The 17,341-nt window shown below is 59.6% G+C and overlaps 2 protein-coding genes across 8 annotated transcripts in view; both read right to left on the bottom strand.

Moving 5' to 3' along the window:
• Window positions 1–1,087, bottom strand: part of TUBGCP6 (tubulin gamma complex associated protein 6) — a 31,093-nt gene extending 30,006 nt beyond the window's left edge. For 3 of the 4 annotated variants that reach the window (XM_036758929.1, XM_036758932.1, XM_036758931.1), the window contains exon 1: window positions 1,030–1,087. The gene's annotated coding sequence lies outside the window, so the exon portion shown is untranslated. Of the gene's footprint in view, window positions 1–837; window positions 928–1,029 lie in introns of those variants that run through there. The other variant, XM_036758930.1, reaches the window with a different exon arrangement.
• A 1,433-nt stretch (window positions 1,088–2,520) lies between these two features.
• On the bottom strand, window positions 2,521–15,497 carry HDAC10 (histone deacetylase 10). Of its 4 annotated transcripts, none has more exons than XM_036761885.1 (21): window positions 15,346–15,497; window positions 14,055–14,148; window positions 13,376–13,510; window positions 12,649–12,745; window positions 12,327–12,424; window positions 11,955–12,059; window positions 11,364–11,432; window positions 11,090–11,216; window positions 9,945–10,010; window positions 9,536–9,595; window positions 9,171–9,260; window positions 8,315–8,421; window positions 8,157–8,224; window positions 7,565–7,817; window positions 7,170–7,254; window positions 6,593–6,681; window positions 5,832–5,888; window positions 5,385–5,469; window positions 3,451–3,636; window positions 2,879–3,041; window positions 2,521–2,791 (listed from the first exon to the last, which is right to left on the bottom strand). In XM_036761885.1, the coding sequence occupies exons 2-21, from the start codon at window positions 14,138–14,140 to the stop codon at window positions 2,784–2,786; spliced, it is 2,034 nt and encodes a 677-aa protein (XP_036617780.1). In that variant the 5' UTR covers window positions 14,141–14,148; window positions 15,346–15,497; the 3' UTR covers window positions 2,521–2,783. The 4 variants fall into 4 exon arrangements, with proteins under 4 accessions (XP_036617780.1, XP_036617779.1, XP_036617781.1 ...); XM_036761884.1 differs by lacking the exon at window positions 15,346–15,497 and adding an exon at window positions 14,977–15,198; XM_036761886.1 differs by lacking the exon at window positions 15,346–15,497 and adding an exon at window positions 14,977–15,198 and having other exon boundaries at window positions 7,565–7,622.
• Window positions 15,498–17,341: the final 1,844 nt, after the last annotated feature.

The following is a 17,341-nucleotide window of genomic DNA, read 5'->3' as shown; positions in this document are numbered from 1 at the left end:
TGCTGGGCCCAAGTCCCAGATCCCACAAGCACTAGATAGCCCGGGGGCAGAAATGCTAAGCCATACTGTGGGATGGGGGGTGGGGAACATAGCAGAAAGTAGGTCCACAGGATCTTTTAGTCCAGCCAAAATTCTTTTCCAGCTGGCATCCAACGGCCTTTTAAACATCTGTTTAATCACCTCAGAGAAGAGAGGGCAGAGGCCAGGGTGAGAAGGCTCAACATGAGAAACAAAGTCACCTCGCTTGTGGGGAGGGGGCGGAAAGGAGGTGGGAAGAGCAGGAGAGGGGTAAGAGCAGGAGAAAGGATGCAGAGGGCCTGCCTCCTAAGAGTTTCCCATCCATGGACTGTAATAGAAGGCTGGCTACTTTGAGCGGCAACGGAGTAACTGAATAGGAGCACAGGGAGGGAGGGGAGAGAGACAGGTGGGTGGAGAAAGCGAGTGTGAGTGAGAGAGAGGGAAGGGGGGAGGGAGATGGAAGACAGGTTGGGAAGAATGCCCAAGAGAGCCGAGGAAGGGAGAGGGATGAGCCCCAAGGCCTAACTTCTTTCTCTCCCCCCCTTTATAGGAGCGTGGAAGAGGCTTTTCCCACATCTTCCGTTTCCCGGCGCTGCTTCTGGTGGGCAGGGCTATGGCGTCACATCTGGAGCCTCAAGGGACCTCAGAGGCCGTCTGATTCATGACCTCGACTCTTCAGAAAAGGAAACTGAGGCCCCGGAGGCCGAGTGATTGGCCCAGGCCTCTGACCCAAGGCCAGGGACCCCCACCCCGGGGAGCCTCCAGAGCGAAGTTCACTGGTCCCGGGCTAGCGGGGGTCCTGTCGTGGGTGGGACGTACCGCCCGAGGGGGAACCAGCAAACCACTGAATGAGTGAAATGACCGACGGGGTGGGGCTGGCGGGGAGGGGTTGGTCCGCTCGCGGGGGTGGAGCCTCCGACGAGGGCTGGGGGAGGGGTCCCGACACACGAATCTCCAAGGACACGGCCGCCGGCCCTCGCCCCGTAATCCCCGGCTGAAAAGCGGACTCACCGCGGCGGACGCGTTGGAGCAGCACCCCCCAACGCGGACGCAGGCTGATGGCGTGAGACGCAGGCTGATGGCGTGAGACGCAGGCTGATGGCGTGGGACGTCGATAGCGTCATCGCGTCAGGGACGTTACAGCCGGATCCCGCGCGCCACGGGCGGTGGGAAGAACCACGTGACGCAAGAGGTTCGGTCACTGAACGAGGCCTGTGCGCGGCGCCGGAGCACATGATCCAGGGGGCCCTACAGCTGTATTGGGCATGCGCGGGATCCCGAATCACGTGACCCCGGAGTCCTATCGCGGGATTAGGCCCACGCATAACACTAGACCTCGGGACCCAGGCAGCCCCCACCCCCCTAAACTTGACCTGGCTGTCGCAGTATTTGCTGGGAAGGCCCCGGTCTAGGCGAAAGGCCTGAATAAAGGGAGATTTTAAAGTGCAAGTGGACGCGACTATCAGAGCTTAGGAGTCACCCCAGCCCCTCAATGCCCCCGGAGAAGGCAGAGCCCTGTGCCTGGCCTTCAGAGCCTTGTTCACCCGGGCACCTGCGCCCCTGGAAAGCACCGTGCTCGCCCACTTCCAGCCTTTCGTTCACGTGGGTCCTTGTGCCCGGAGCGCCATCCCTCGTCCCTGCCATCTCTTCCAGGAAGCCCACCTAGACTCTGGGGAGGGCAAGCCCTGCAGGGCTCCCTGTTTTCCAGTACCACTCCCACCAGAGAGCCTAGACACCACTGGGTCCATGGGGGCAGGGCAGCCCGACCCTAAATTCAGTCTCCCACTGGAAACACAGCTCAGCACCTGCTAGGCACGTTATAAACGGTGGGTGGGCCGGCGGGCCAGGACTTTGGGGTCCTGGAGAGAGAAAGGGAGGAAAGCAAAGAGCGCACAGTAGGCGCGCACACAATAGGGGCTTCCTTTGTTTCCTGTGGAGCTCCACCAGGCCAGGCCCCGAGGGTGGGAGGGTCACAGGCGGAGGTCATTTTTTCAGGTTTTAACTGTCCCAACGAAAGTGGCACTAGGCAGCGCCACCCTGCACGGAGCAGGGCTTGGTGGCAGAAAGCCCCGAGTTCAAATCCAGCCTGAGACTAGCCAGGTGACTCCAGGCGAGTCACTGGGTCTCCACCTTCCTTGGTTTCCTCAACAGCTCCCTCCCAGGGCTGTTTTGAGGATCCGATGGCACAGGCCACCCCCCACACCTGGGACACTGCCTCCTCTGCCCCAACTGCTGACCTCCCTGGCTTCTCCCAGTCCCAGCTAGAAGCCGGCCCTCTGCAGGAAGCCCTCCCCAACCCCTGGGTTAAGAATTTCTTATTCACCCTGCCTAACACTAGCTCTATACACATGCCTTAGCTTGTGTCTCCCCTATAGGAGTCAGGGGGCAGGGACTCTCTCAGCTTTTTCTTGCATTGCCAGCACTCAGTGCCTAGCACATAGTAGGCGCTTAATCCAAAGCACTTTGCAAACCTTAAACCCAACATACACACTGGCTACTATGGCTGTTCTCATTTTTATTAAAGCCCCAGACCATTCAGAACTGGGAGATCAGAGAGTCTGTACAGAGGAGGACGTGGAGGTGGCCAGGGCCAGGACTTGCCCAAGGTCACACAGGCGGTAGTGGTGGAGGCGGCTGCTTCTGCTGCCAGGCCCGGTCTTGGCTCCATCTGTCAGCTCTGATGAATCAGCCTTGGCAATGGGCCCGATGGTCCCTGGTCCGGGGGGTCACCTGCCCCAAGGACCAGGCAGGTAGGGGCGGGAGCCTCAGGTCACTGAAGCAAGCACGAGCAAATGAAGGTCAGGGCAGACCAGGCCCCCTCCCCTATGCCCTGCTGCCCTCCCCCTCCCACCACACTCACCGGACACTTGCAACATGGGCCAGTCCAGCTGCCGCTGCCGGCAGAGGTGGGTTAAGGCCAAGGCTTGCTTCGGGGAGGCCGAGAAGAAGGGCCCCAGGGTGCTGGGGAGGGCACGGCCAGCCAGGGCCCAGGCCAAGGCCTCTACCAACGGGAGCTCAGGGTTCTGTGGCCAGAGACAAGACAGCTGACACAAGCCCCCCCACCCCTACCCCCGCAGCTCAGGAGCCCAGAGGGCCGAGGGAGTGCAGGTTCTCAGGGTCACCTCCCCCAGGGGCCAGGGCATCTTCACCCGGAGGGATGGGGAACTTCAGAGATAGATTTAGGCTGGATGTCAGCAATAACTGGCCAATGCTTGGAGCTATCCCCAAGGGGGAAGGTGGAGAGCTTAGAGAGGTAGTGAGCTCCCCGTCCCTGGAAGCCTGGATGACCACTCATCAGGGATGTGGTGGAGGGGATTCTGGTCTGGGTACAAATTGGAGTGACTGCCCCCCCCAAAGGTCCCCTCCAACTTAGGGGGTCTGATTAGGAGGCAGGGCCCTGGGGATGCAGCAGACAAGGGGTCTCTCACCCACCTGCAGCAGCAGCAACATTCGGCCCCCCACTGGCCCCTGGAGCAGCCTGGTGAGCAGCTCCACGTCCAGGCTGCGGAGGCCACAGTCTGGCCCCAGGACCACAAGCACCAGCTCTGGCTGGAAACTGTAGGCCACAGGCAGGATGAGGCTGGTGAGGGCCAAGAGGAAGGTCCCGGGCTCTGTGGCCTGAGACAAGAGAAAGGATGAGGAGGGAGCAGAAGGAAGCCAGGGCCCAGGGCTTGAGCAAAGCTAGGCAGCCCAGGGGGAGGGTGGGGAGAGCCCGAAGATCACTGCCAGGCTGGGGGACAAAATGAGGAGCCACCAGGTCCCACGGCTGAGCCAGAGTCCCCATCACTGTTCTCTGCCCCACACATTGTGCCCACAGAGGGTTGAGGGAGGCAGCTGCTGGCCTGGGCTGGCCTGATGTCTCCTAGGGCACTGCCCTGCGCACTCCTCTGTCTCTGTCTGTCTCTCTCCCCCACCCTCTCTCTGTCTCTCACTTTCTGCAACCCAGCTTCCTCCCTAACTCCTTCCTCCAAGACACCAGTGCTCTCTCAATGGACAAACCCAACGGCCTTTTCCCAACCCTCATCCTTCCTGACTTCTCTGCAGCCTTTGACAGGTGAGACAGTTCAGCAGACAGAACACTGAGTCAGGAAGACCTGAGTTCAAATATGGCCTCAAACACTCACTGGCTGTGTGACCCTGGGTAAGTCAATGAACTGCTGTCTGCTTCAGTTTTCTGAACAGTGAAATGGAGATCATAAAAGCACCTACACCTCAGTGTTGTTGTTAGGATCAAATGGCCCTTAGCACAGTGCCTAGCACACAGTAGGCACTTAATAGATGTTTGCTTCCTTCCTTTGACACTGTTGATGAGCTTTTCCTCCTTGGTACCCTCTTCTCTAGGTTTTTGTTGACACCTCTCTCTCCTGGTCCTCCTCCTCCCTCTCTGACCCCTCCTTCTCTGTCTCCTTTGCTGGACCCTCCTCTGGATCACACCCCCAGGGACACCTGGGCCCTCTGCTCCTCTCCCTCTAGACCACTTCACTTGGGGATCTCATCACCTCCCATGGATTGAATGACCATCTATGCTGACGGTTCTCACATCTGCTTATCCATCCCTAACCTTTCCCTGACCTCCAGTTCCACATCTCCAACTGCCTACTAGACATCTTGAACCGGATGTCCAGTGGGCATCTTAAATTCACCACATCCAACACAGAACTCACTCTCTTTCCCCCTAAACCCTCTCCCCTCCTACCTTCCCTACTGCTGTAGATGGCACCTTCCTCCTCCCATCCCACAGGCTCCCACCCTTGGAGTCATCCTGGCCTCCTCACCATCTCTCACCTGGCCATGTCCAAGCTGTGGCCAAGGCCTGAGCCCCCTTCTCTCCTCAGACACGACCCCCACCCTGGTGCAGACCCTCATCAGGTCATTGGACTACTGAATTAGCTGCAGGGGGGTCTGCCTGCCTCTTCCCCCCTCCCCCAGCTCTAGTCTCCTCCATTCAGCCACCAAAGTGATTTCCCTAAAGTGCGCGTCTGACAGTGGCTCCCAATGCCTCCAGGAGCCAATACAAAATGCTCTGTCTGGCCTTCAGAGCCCTTTATCCCCTGGCCCCTCTGTCCTTTCCTGTTCCTTATACCTGGCCCCCCTCCCATCCTCTGTGATCCTGTGACCCCGGCCTCCTGGCTGGTCCATGGCCGGGCTGTGGGCATTCTCTCAGGCTGTCCCCCATCCTCTCTGTCCTCTCCTCTGTCCTCTTCACTGAGTCCCCACCAAGACCCCACCTTCTAGACGCAGCCTCCCTTGGCCCCCCAAGTCTAGTGCCTGCCCCACTGATCCACTTGATCCTGCTGGAGCGTTCTGGCGCCCAACTGTTTGCCTGGTGCCCAGGCTCCCCTCCTAGGGACACAAGCATCTCTCACCTCGCGCCCACCCAGGTGGATGCACATTGGGGATGGGGCTGCTTCCGGCTGCTCTTTCCCTCCCATGTTTAGCAGGACAACTCGGCTGAGGGAGGGGGAAAGGGGGGAGAAGTGGCTGTTTTAATGAAATGTGTTCTTTCCAACCCCCCTACCTTGGTCTCTGTGGTGACCCTGTCATACTTTATTTTACATGGTGCTTCACTCCCTACCATGTCAGGGGACCCTCCCTCCTAGGAAAGCACCAGAACAGGAAACAGACCAAGGGAGTTCGAGGCACATGTCCAGTCTGCCCTGGACCCCGGCCCCCAGCTGCCCAGTGCAGGGCTCAGCCTGCCACATCAGGCAGTCTGGTAGACCTCAGGCTGGAAGGGCCTGCAGAGGTCATCCTGGGCAAACCCCTCATGGTACAGGGCAAAGGGAAGCAGGACCATTCCAAGACATCCCTACCCGTTGTCCCTCAGGTCCTCAGGAATGTCCAGATCTCCTATAGCCACACAGAGCAGCCTGCAGAACACAAAGCAGACACCAAGGTCAGGATCACACCCGGATATTATCAGGATATGAATATAACCCCTAACCTGAGGCGGGGCGCAGAGGAGGAGCCCCAGGCCCTGCCCTCAGGGGGCTCCCAGTCTGGAGGCGCAGAGGAGAAGCAGCCCCAGGCCCTACCCTGGGGGAGGGGGGCTCCCAGTGGGGAAGGCAAAGGAGGCCCTGCCCTCAGGGGGCTCCCAGTCTGGGAGGGGGCAGAGGAGGAACCCCAGGCCCTGCCCTCAGGGGGCTCCCAGTCTGGAGGGGCAGAGGAGGAGCAGCCCCAGGCCCTGCCCTCAGGGGGCTCCCAGTCTGGAGGGGCAGAGGAGGAGCAGCCCCAGACCCTGCCCTCAGGGGGCTCCTAGTGGCAGAAGAGATGATATTCATTCACAAGAGAGAACAGAACTGGATGGGGGTGGGAGTGGGGGTGGCCTATGGGGCTCACACTGTGGAGGCTGGGGGAGTCAAGGAAAGAAGTGCCCAAAGAGGGCCCAGGGCAAGCAGGGAGTACCCTCTGGAAGAGGGCAGGGGACAGCAGAAGGGGGAGCTGCTCATTGAGCTCGGGCCAGGGGCTGGGATAAGGAAAGGATGACTGAAGGGGTGCAGGAGAGGGATGAGAAAGGCCCAGGCGACCTCCTCGAGGTGCCGACCTCTGCCAGTGCCAGGCCTTCTGGGCTCACCTCTGCGCCCCACAGCTGAGGAGACCTCTGCGGACGGCTACGGCCATGGCAGCTGACGCTGTGGGAGACACGGCAATCCCAGCCCTGATCTGAGGACAGAGGAGAGGTATCAGACGCCTCAACACCTTGGGGTCACTGAGTCCCACCCTTCCTTGGGGGGCAGTGTGAGAAGGAGGCCCAGAGAGGGGAAGACATGATGCTCCGAGTCAGACCTGGAGGGAGAACTTGGGACTTCCAGGAGTAGTGTGGCGGGACCTCCAAGGGGCAGGGAATGAGGCCAGGACAAATGGACTCCAGGAAGGGCAGGTCTGGATTTAAAGAGGCCCGGTTTGTCCTTGGGGGGCAGCATAGAATCCACCAGGCATTTGGTTTCCCATTTCCCACCCACGGACTCCACCCTGAACGGGGCGCCTCCCACAAGCCAGGGGTCCTTCACAGGCACTCACACCGAGGGGCCACGCCCTGGGAGAGTTATTCCTGAGCCCCGAGCTTGTCGAGGCCAATTGTGCCCATTTTAGGGAGGAGAACACACGCCAAGAGAGGGGATGGCCCAGGCCCACACACGCACACACAATACCTGCCCAGTCAGGATCTTGTCCAGCAGAGCCAAGAGCTTCCCCAGGGCAGCAAGGGCCTGGTCCTGCACGAAGGCCGAGTCCAGCCTAATGCAAACCCAGCATGGGCATCACACTCACAGACACAGCTGAACTCACCCACATTGGCACACAACACAACCATGCAGCCGCAAATGCACCCTCCCATCAGAGAGGCCGATACAGTGTCCCAGGCAGAGAAACTGTGTCCTGGCCTGCTCTGAACTCCAGGCCTGACCCGTAGGCACTGAGGGGCCACCCTTATGGGCCTGAGCCCTTGTCCTACCATCTCAGATCCCTCATCCCAAGGCTGCCCCACCCAGCCATGCATCCCCGCTGGCACCCAGCCTGAAGCCTCAAGCTGAGAGCCCAGCCTCACCTGGACCACATGGCTGCCTCCTCCTCACCAAGAGTTGCCCCCTCCTCCTGCAGGAGAGCTGGGGGAAGGTTAAGGCTAGAAGCAGAGTCAGGGGCAGCCAGGCCAATGCTGGTGTGTGGGGGAGGTGGGGGGCAGCTGAGCAACTTGTCCAAGAGGGGCCCCCGCCTATCTGTGGCCCCCACAGACTGGGCCCCAAGCTGGGGGGGCCCTCCACCCCCACGCCACGTGCTAGGAGTCAGTACTGGGCCTGTGTCTGGAAGGACGGATGGAGGGGGAGAGAGGTCAGGGCTGGAAATTCCTTCCATCCACCTGCCTGAGAAGTCCCGGTCTTTGGAGAAAGTCTGAGAAAAGCCCTCAGTGCTCCCCAGGACAAGTCAGCATCTGCCGAGCTCAATTTCCTACTCCTGCATCAAGCGGCTGGTGCCAAGGCTTCCATTTTACAGTTGGGCAGACTAAGGCATAGGGAGGCCTGGCTCTGCCAGTGACTTGGCTATGTGATCCTCCCCAATTCTGGGCATTTCATTCCTGAGCACAAGGGGAGGAAGGGGCCAGGCCCCACATGCTGCCACTGCCAGGGGCTCTTGGGTCTTACCTTCATGCCTGAGGCTTGCCCAGTGCGGGGCATGGGCTGCTCTCACATTCTGGATCGATTCCAGTGAGCTGCAACAGAGTCAGGGATTAGAGGGGAAGGGGAGGCCTTCAAGCACCCCCCAGCTTGGGACAGTCCCAGAGTCCCTAGGTCAGAGTTACCTCAAACAAGGGGCTGGATCCCCGGAGAGAGCTGGCACAGGGTCCCCCAGCAAAGTCTGCAGGGTCAGACACACACATTCAGCCAGAGACTGCAGGTGATAGCCGCCCTGGGGGAAGACATGACCACTGGGCTCAGGGGACAGGGAGCCAGGCCCAGAGGCATCCCCAACACATGTGCTCCTAAGGCACTCAGATGGCCCCAGGAGGGTTGGCAAGAAGAGGCTGGAGGGCTAAACCGCAGGTGCCCTGGGAAAATAGGCCCGGGGCTGAAGGTGCCCCCCCTCCTTGGCAGGGCCTAGGCCAGCCCAGCCCAGCCAGGCCCAGCCCACTCAGGGACAGATCAGGGAAAGCAAACCCAGGGTGGAAGGTGCCCTCCCTCCTTGGCAAGGCCTAGGCCAGCCCAGCCAGGCCCAGCCCACCCAGGGATAGATCAGGGAAAGCAGACCCAGGGCTGGGGCCTAGGCCAGCCCAACCCAGCCAGGCCCAGCCCATCCAGGGATAAATCAGGGAAAACAGGCCCAGGCTAAAGGTGCCCCCCTCCTTGGTGGGGCCTAGGCCAGCCCAGCCAGGCCCAGCCCAGACCAGGCCAGCCCACCCAACCCAGTCCAGCCCAGCCCACCCAGGGATAGACCAGGGAAAACAGGCCCAGGCTAAAGGTGCCCCCCTGTCCTTGGTGGGGCCTAGGTCAGCCCAGGCCAGCCCACCCAGGGATAGATCAGGGAAAGCAGACCCAGGGCTGAAGGTACCACCCCCCACCCCCACCTTGGGCCCAGCCCAGTCCAGCCATCCTCTCAGGGCACTTGGGCAAGCTGGACGGGGGTCTCTGGTCGCAGCCCTATAGGAGCCTTGGCCTCACCTCGAGCACAGCACAGAGCCGGCCCCTGGCCAATGGCAGCAGCAAGAGAGTCAGGTGGGCGAAGCATTCGGGTGTGGCCTGCATCTGACCCTGAAACCCAAACCAGGCAGGTAGGGAGGAGCCCTCACCCATGCGGCCCCAGCCTGGCCTTGGGCCCCTTCTCTGTCCTTCCATTCCCTGGTCTCTGGGCCCCTTCCTTGCCCAATGCTCCACCCATCTCCAAGACTCCAGAATCTCAGAGATGGAAGGGACCCAAGGCCATGCCATCCCCTGCAAAACTCATCCCTCACACATGAGCCTCCCAAGCCATTCAGCTCCCCAGCCCAGCCTCGTTTCCTTCACCTCCTGTTCCCAGCCCTGCTCACCTCAGGGTCCCCGATGCCAGAGTCAAATCCAGCTGAGACCAGGACGAGTTCAGGGTCAAACTTCAGGACCATGGCATAGGGAGACAAGAGAGGAGAAGGTGGTGGGGCCTTGGCCTGGGTATGGGGGGCATTGTGCCCCCTTCTCCCCTGCCCTGCCCTATTCCCTCAGTACTGCTCCAACTTGAATGACTAATTCACACTAGAGTGTGAATGCCTGACACATTTTTTTCCAAAGGATCTTACCTCTGATGCCTTAACTCAGAGGACACAGGAAGTTATAACCCTGGAATTTCACAAGGCCCAGAAGGGGGGACCCCCCAGCTAGGACCTGCCTGGGGCCCTGCCTATCAAGCCCCGTGCTCCTCAGCCCCCCAGTCACACACTACCTTCCCTCCCAGCTATGGCTCACCTCGATGGCCAGCGGGAGCAGCACATGGAGGAAGACAGACACGTAGTCAGCGTTTCTCATGCCCACCTGCAGCCAGAGCAGATGGAGAGGAGTGGGCAGGTGGGGGAGGGAAAAGATGAGGGGGCAGGGGAGAGGATGAGGGGCAGGAGAAGGGAGGGGGCACAGGGGAGGTTATGGTGGGGAAGAGAATGAGGGACAGGGGAGGGGATGGGGGGGCCAGGGGAAGAGGAGGGGCAGGGGAGAAGGGGACGGATGGGGGCCAGGGAAGAAGATAGGGGAGAAGGAAGAGGAGTGGCAGTAGAAGGGATGGGGGAGGGGATGGCGGGAACAGAGGATGAGGGCCAGGGGAGGGGACAGGGGCACTGGGGAGGGGATGGGGGACAGAGGAGATGAGTGGACAGAGAAGGGTCCTGAGAAGCCAACTCAGTGACAATCAGCCTTTTGGCCCTCCTTCCACCTTGGGACACAAACAGATCCCCAGCAGAGAAGCTCGAAAACCCAGGTAGAAGGGAAGAGACTGGGGCGGGGGGTGGTAGGGGAGACCAGGAAGGGTCCCAGGGAGACAGGCAGGGAGCAGGGACCACAAGAAAGAGCCCTTCCCTGCCTGACTCTGGACAGCCTGGAGCTCCTCTTGAACCCTGAGGGGGGACCACAGCCAGGATCGGGCCGCTGCCCTCGAAGGCCCAGGGGTAGCATGGGGCCTCCACCTGTCTCTCTCCCCCAACCCCCAGCCCGGCGGGCCTGGTCCTGACACCCTGTCTTCCCTCTCAGCCTCCTTGAGGACAGAAGGCAAAGCTCCCACCAGAACCAGGAGAGGAAGTGAATTAACAAGCTCAACCTTTACAACAACTGCAGTAACAACATGCTTTCCCTCCCCCAGATTCCCCTGTTACCACTTTACAGATGAGGAAACTGAGGCTCAGAGAGGGCCAGAGAGCCCTCTTGGTACAGTGCACAAAGCATTTGAAGTCCCAGACCTGAGTTCGAGAATCCTCACTCGGCCTGCGTGACCTTGGGCAAGTGGCCTCCCTTCTCTGTTTCTCCCCAGGGAAAATGAGGGGGCCACACCAGCTGGCCACTGTGGCTTTTCCAAGGGCCCTGACTGAGGTGGGGGTCAGCCCTAGGCCCGGCCCTTCTCTCCTTACCTTGTTCCAGGGCACGTTGACGGTGAAGCCTCGGCCGGGGCCCTGACCCACCACATCGTAATCAGATTCCCGGAGTCGGGGCCAGAAGCTCTGGTGCTCATATCGATGCCAGGAGAAATAGAGGACACTGGGAAGGGGAGGGGGAGAGGACCCAATTCAGGGCCTTCCCTGGGCCCCACCCCCACCCCTTGTGCTGGGACCGGCCCCTCTCAAACAAAGGCCTCCTGTGCAACCATCCCTCAGCCTGGGGACTTCAGGGCCCACATCTCCTGACCTGGGGTCGTTTTCAAAGACTCTCTGGGTCCCCTGCCCATGGTGAATATCCCAATCGACAATGAGGATCCTGGAGAGAGACAGAGACAATCACTGGACCCACTAGGCCCCCAGAGACAGGTTCCTGCTAGGAGCCTCTTTGGCAGGGAGGGAGAGGGGTGTATGGGATGCTGGGAAGGGGAGGAGCCAGCAGCTGTGGCATGGAGCTCACATGGGAGGCGGTCATCAGAATGGCTGTGGGGCCTCCCCTCAACCCCCAACTAACAGACAACCCAAAAAGACAATTTTGGAAACAGAATAATCTCTGAGAACAGATAAGCCCAGAGGGCAGCAAAGTAAAAATTGCAGACTGTCCCCAGACTAGGTAATATTAACAAGTGGCAGTCTTATGACGTGGCACCTCTTTCTGGGCTCTCTGTGACCAGCAGTAGGCATGGATTTTCTAGGCAGGGAGCCCTCCCTCAGCTTGGCCTGGAATTCGATGACCTCAGCTGGGGGTGGCTAGCCCACAAGAAGGCTAGGGGAGAGCTCCCAGCCTTCCCCTCCTCTTCCAGCTCATGGGGGAACCTGCCAGGGAAAACAGCCTCCTCACCTTTGCAGCCCGTGGCTCCTCTTGGCGTGCTCAGCGGCAATGGCCACGTTGTTAAACACGCAGAAGCCGTTGGCAGCGTCTCTCTGGCTGTGGTGTCCAGGAGGCCTGGGGGATGGAGGGGGACACGTGGCCCATCATTTGCTCTCCAATGCTAGGGGTGGGGGGAGGTTCAGGGTGCCACAGGCCCTTAGGAGGCATCTAGTCCAAGCCAGGCATGACCAGGCCCAGCCTCAATGCAACTCTGGCAGGGGCTTGGGAGCCCAGGTGCCCAGCCTTGGGAGTCCCAGGTGAGGGGAGAGGAGGGTATGGAGGGGAGGGGAGAGGCTGGCCTGGCCCCAGGCTTGGAGGCAGCCCAGCTGATGGGGCCGTTACCTCACCAGTGCCATCCCGTTGCCCACAGCTCCGGTCAGTACCGCGTCCACCAGCTGCAAGGTGGCTCCCACAGCCATTCGTGCACAGGGGAACGTGCTCTGGAGGGAGAAGGAGGGGGAATATCCTGGACAGAGGTCTGGAAAGATGGGCCTTCCATGCCCCCTTCCTCTGTGTGTGTCTAAGTGTGTGCACATGTGTGTAAGTGTATGTGTGTGTGCATGCATGTGTGTGTCTGGCTGTATGTGTGTGAGAAAGGTAAGGTGGGGGGCAGGGGGAGGCAAGACAGGACCCTTCTCAGGTGGGGTGGGAAGCTGGTACAAACCGGGTGAAAGTAGACAGCATCATACTGCTCGGCCAGGGTCTGGAGCTCCTCTTTGCTCATGGTCTGGGTCCCCTTCACCACAGCCACATACTCTGGGCTGGGGGGCAGAAGACAGACACAGAGGTCAAAGCCGGGCCCAGTACAGCTCAGTATTGTCTGGACATGGATGAGGAGGAAGGCATCGCTTCTCCCAACCTTAAAGGAGGTGTCAAGGTCTCCCATCTCCTTTCCTCAAGCTGTATCCCTCCCCTTCCCTCAAATTGTGGAGGGCCAAGAAACTGGATCTATGTTACTATGTGTAAACTAAGAGTCCACAGGCCCCAAGTGAGAGAGCTCAGGGGCTGTCCTCTGGACAGCAGTTTAGTTAGTGTGTAAGCTCTGAGATATCTCCCCTAGCTACTCAGGGGCAAATTTTGGTCTAGCTAGGATTCTTGGACCCTAAGGCCAAGGGGAATCCCCTTCCAAGCAGAGGGAAGGCATGACAGTGATTCTGCCCGCCTCCATACCTAGACTTTATCCATCTGGCTCCTCTCAAAGCCACTGTCTCCTTGGAGCCTCCAGCACCCCCAGGAAGCAGACGGGCTGAGCTACTAACTTTGTAAATGGGGGGAAAGACCCAGAAAGGGGTCCTTCCCTGTGGTCACACAGTGACAGTGAGGGGGGAGCTGAGTCAGGTCAAGTCCCTCTGCTCTGCTCACCTGAAGCTGGACCGAGGTGGGACACTCACCTGTGCACCAGCTCCAGCTCCTCTTCAGTGGCCTCCCGAGCAGGCAGCCGCACACACCTCTGAGCCAGTCCTCGATGACAAAGCTTTGCATATGTGGCCGTCAGGCGCTCAGGTCCCTCAATGGCGCACTCAGGGCTGGAAGGGATGGGGAGCTTGTGTTAGGGTCAGCCAGGACACACGGGTCCCAGCCCTGACTCGGCCACAGTCTCCCCTAGGGAACAGTGCAAGCTTTGAACCAGAGGCCCTGGATTCAAATCCTGACCATGCCACTGACTGGTTCTGTGTCCCTGGCTAGGCCACTGCCTTCTCTGGGCCTTGGGGGCTTGGATTTGAGGTTCTCTAAGTAGTATTATCCAAGGGAAGGGTCCTAGACTCATTCAATTAAGAGCTGGGAGGGCTCTTGGAGACCAGTGAGTCTAGCTCTGCCATTTGGGGAAACTGAGGTCCTTGGGTAAAGTGAGGTGGAGGCAGGATCAGGATGCTCCCAGGCCACGGCTCGGTCACCCCAGGACATTTTCTGCACTTTGCCAGCCTCAGCTGTAACAGATCAGCGCCCCTAAAAGCGCATTCCAAAGGGTACCAGGAGCACGATCTGGGTTATCTATTTTGGGGATCGTGTCCATGGCATTGCCCCCCACCCAACAAATGAAGGGGAGAGAAAGAAAGCAGGGGCCCTTACTCATCCCAGAGCAGCCGGACCCGGGTCATGTTCTCATCATAGATCAGGGCTGTTGCCTGGGGCCCTGGGGGCCTGTTCTCAGCCATCCCGGGGCCTGGTGGGAGGACGGCAGAAGGTGCTTTAGGTCTGCGCCCATCCCCCCCTTGCCCCCAGCTCCTTTTGCCACCCTTCTTCCTCCACTGCCACTGTGGCCCCTCATCCCTGTCACTGCCCCCTCTGGGCATCCCCAAGGTCCAATCCTGAGCTGTTCTCTCTCTGCTACCCCCTCTCTGTGCCCTCATCAGCGTCCATGGGTGCAACGATCATCTCTATACACTGGCAGATTCTGCTGGCCTCGCCTTCAGACTTCTGTCCTGTACTGAGATCCTGCTGGCTGATCCCCACCCCCACCTCCGAGCCTTTGCATAGTTCCGAGTGCATTCCTTCCCTCAGCTCCACCTGGCAATTGGAGTCTGAGTTCTGCTCAGTTCTCCAAGGGGAGGTCGGCTGAGATTCCCACCCTCCAGGAGTGTTTCCTGCTTCCCCAGTCTCTCGCTGCTCGTGGTTGGGGCTGGAGCACCAATGCCCGGGTCATCCATTGTCCCACCCCCACCCCCAGACTGGGAGCTTCCCGAAGGCCAGGGTCTCACCATCCTCATCCCAACAACCCTCAGGGAGCCCAGCTGTGCAACGGAAGCTTCCCTCCCTTTTACAGAGAGGGAAACTGAAGCCCCAACAAAGAGACTGGATGGGGCCCCACAGCCCAGGCATGCACAGGACGGACGATCGGTGGATGGGTGGATGGAGGACAGGGCCTGGGGCTGGGTTAGGATGGAGTGGGGCTGGGGGGGGCGGGGAGGGGGGGCGGGAATAGATCCAGCGGGAAGGTCCTCCCTCCTCCCTCAAACACTGCAGGGGGAGCAACAACCAGTCCGCTAACGACCTCGGGCTGCGGACGACCTCAGGCGCCGGGTTCTCGCGGCCTCCCGCCTTCCCCGCATCAGTGCGCAAGAAGAACCGAATGCGGTGAGACGCGAAGGAGGAGGCTCCAGTCTCCAAGTGGGCTCCCCAAGGCCCCACGCACCCGGCCCGCCGCCACGCGGGACACCTCTTCCGGATGCTTTTCCTATAGCCCCGGCCGCAGGTTCCTCCCGGGCCGACCCACCTCCGGCCACACCCCCCGATGCTGGTCACGCCCCCAGGGCAGGCCCCTATCCTGGGGTCTGGACCGAACCCCGCCCTGGCTCGCCTTTCCCGCTGCCGGGCTTCCAGGAGGGGTGGCCAGTCACTTCGCTGAGGCTTCGGGGCTTACCGGAGCTAAGGGCACCCCTGCAGCCCTTCCTCCCAGCCCGCGCCCCCCAAGCGGGGAGAAGCCTGAGAGTCCGGGGCGTCAGGCCAGATCCGGACCCGCCGCTTGACCCAGGAAGGGCCGGAGTTCTGCTCTTGACTTCTACTTCTCAGACTGGGCTGGGTCTTAACACGCAAACCCCACCCACAAGACACCCGACCAACGGGTCCTAAGTCCTGCCTCTGTATATAAAGCTCAAAGCTGGGGTGCTCACTGCCTCCCGGGCAGCCATTCCGCTGTGGGACACCTGGAATCATCCTTAGGAAGGGTTTCCCACCACGGATCTCAGTTCTGTTCCCCTCGTGGCTCCGGTTCTATCCTCTGGGGCTGAGCACAGCAAGTCCCTCTTCCCCGAAACTCCTCGAGAGAGGGAGTTCCTAGTTTTCATCTCTAGAGATAAGAAGCTGGGAGGCCCAGAGCTCACACAGGCTGCCTGGGGCTCGGACCTGCTCGCTGATAGTGCGCGCTGGCCCAGTTCATGCTCCCCTTCCCCTCTCCTAGGATTCCTTAAAACAAGAGAACTCTCTGCCCTATGAATTCCTGCCCATCGTTTAAAGAACAAATCTAAGGCCAGTCCACACACACACTCTCTCCAGGATCCTAGGATGGCCGCCCTGGGCTGGGCACTCTGGGAAACTGCTTGTGCTGGCCCAGGCTGGCTGAGGGGAGATCCTGAGAAGCCTTCCTGCTCAAGAAACTCCATGGGCTCCCTCTCCAGGATCAAATAGAAAAGGCTTTGTTCGGCATTCAAAGCCATTTATAACCTAGCCCCGTCCCACCTTTCCAGTTTTCTTCCACGTTGCTCCACATCTTGTCACCTACCTTTCAATCCAGTGATGCTAGCCTCCTGTCCGTTTATTTTTGGGAAGCCGGGCATTCTCTCTGGTTGCTGCTCATGCTTCAACTGCTCTCTCTCCTTCCCCCCAACTACTGACCTCCCTGGCTTCCTTTAAGTCCCGACTAAAATTCCACCTTCTTAATTCCAGCGTCTTCCCTCTGTTAATTATGGCCCGTTTATCCTGTATATGGCTTCCTTCGTTTGCATGTTGTCTCCCTCATCGGATGGTAAGCTCCTTGAGGGCAGACTGTCTTTTTATTTTCTTTGTAACCCCAGAGTTTAGCACAGTGCCTGACACATGGAAGATGTTTCATAAATGTTTATTGATTGGTGGAGTGATGCCAAGTTGAAAGTGAAGTCTGAAGAAACGCTGTCTAGAAGGTCGCTAAACGAGGTTAAGTAAAGCCCACACGAGGGCGCACTTGAGCTTCGGTCAGTAGGAGCTCGTGGTGTTATGGGCAGCCCACAAGCTCAGCCTTGCTTCCTGTTAACGATGACTGAATGTACCCTATCAGGCCCAGTCCACCTATTATTAGTAATCGCGGTCAGCCAGTTCTGCCCAAGGTATTGTTTTGGTAGAACATCTTTCGTGGGAACAGAAGGCTGTTGGGAAACGCCAGTGACTGGACAGAGGTTAAGATTGGGTCCTTGGTGTGTCCAAAGACCCAGGCCGATGCCAACCACCACAGCCTCCCTCTGAAGCGCTGACCGACTCCCTGGGGTGTTAGGCAGGGCAATCGTTGTTAGCCTCATTTACAGATGGGGAGACAAGAAGCCGAGCCTGGGGACCTGAATTTGAGTCCTAGTTCTGTCAATGACTTTGCCAATGACCTTGGGACGGTCACCTATCCTCCCTGTCCCCCTCTGCCTAAATCAGTCCGGATAAAGCTGCAATTAGGGCTGGGCGGCCGGGATGCCGGGTGGCTGGGATGCTAGGATGCCGGGATGCCGGGTGGCTGGGATGCTGGGATGCTGGGATGCTAGGTGGCTGGGATGCTGGGATGCCGGGATGCTGGGATGCCAGGATGCTGGGATGCCAGGAGGCTGGGATGCTGGGATGCCGGGAGGCTGGGAGGCCGGGATGCTGTGCCAAGGCTCTGGCAATGATACCTAACACTGATA

The sequence above is a fragment of the Trichosurus vulpecula genome, chromosome 5 (assembly GCF_011100635.1).
Source record: "Trichosurus vulpecula isolate mTriVul1 chromosome 5, mTriVul1.pri, whole genome shotgun sequence".
Taxonomy (NCBI): Eukaryota; Metazoa; Chordata; class Mammalia; order Diprotodontia; family Phalangeridae; genus Trichosurus; species Trichosurus vulpecula.
Note: the sequence above shows the minus strand (reverse complement) of the source record. Positions and strands in the feature narration are given on the sequence as shown.

Excerpts from the sequence above, each read along its gene's own strand:
- HDAC10 (XM_036761884.1), bottom strand. The coding sequence starts at position 15,034 with ATGCGGGGAAGGCGGGAGGCCGCGAGAACCCGGCGCCTGAGGTCGTCC. Across the intron at positions 12,746-13,375 it reads GAGCTGGAGCTGGTGCACAG|CCCAGAGTATGTGGCTGTGG; the intron begins GTGAGTGTCCCA and ends TCTGCCCCCCAG. Across the intron at positions 7,818-8,156 it reads GGCAAGCCTCAGGCATGAAG|ACACAGGCCCAGTACTGACT; the intron begins GTAAGACCCAAG and ends CCGTCCTTCCAG.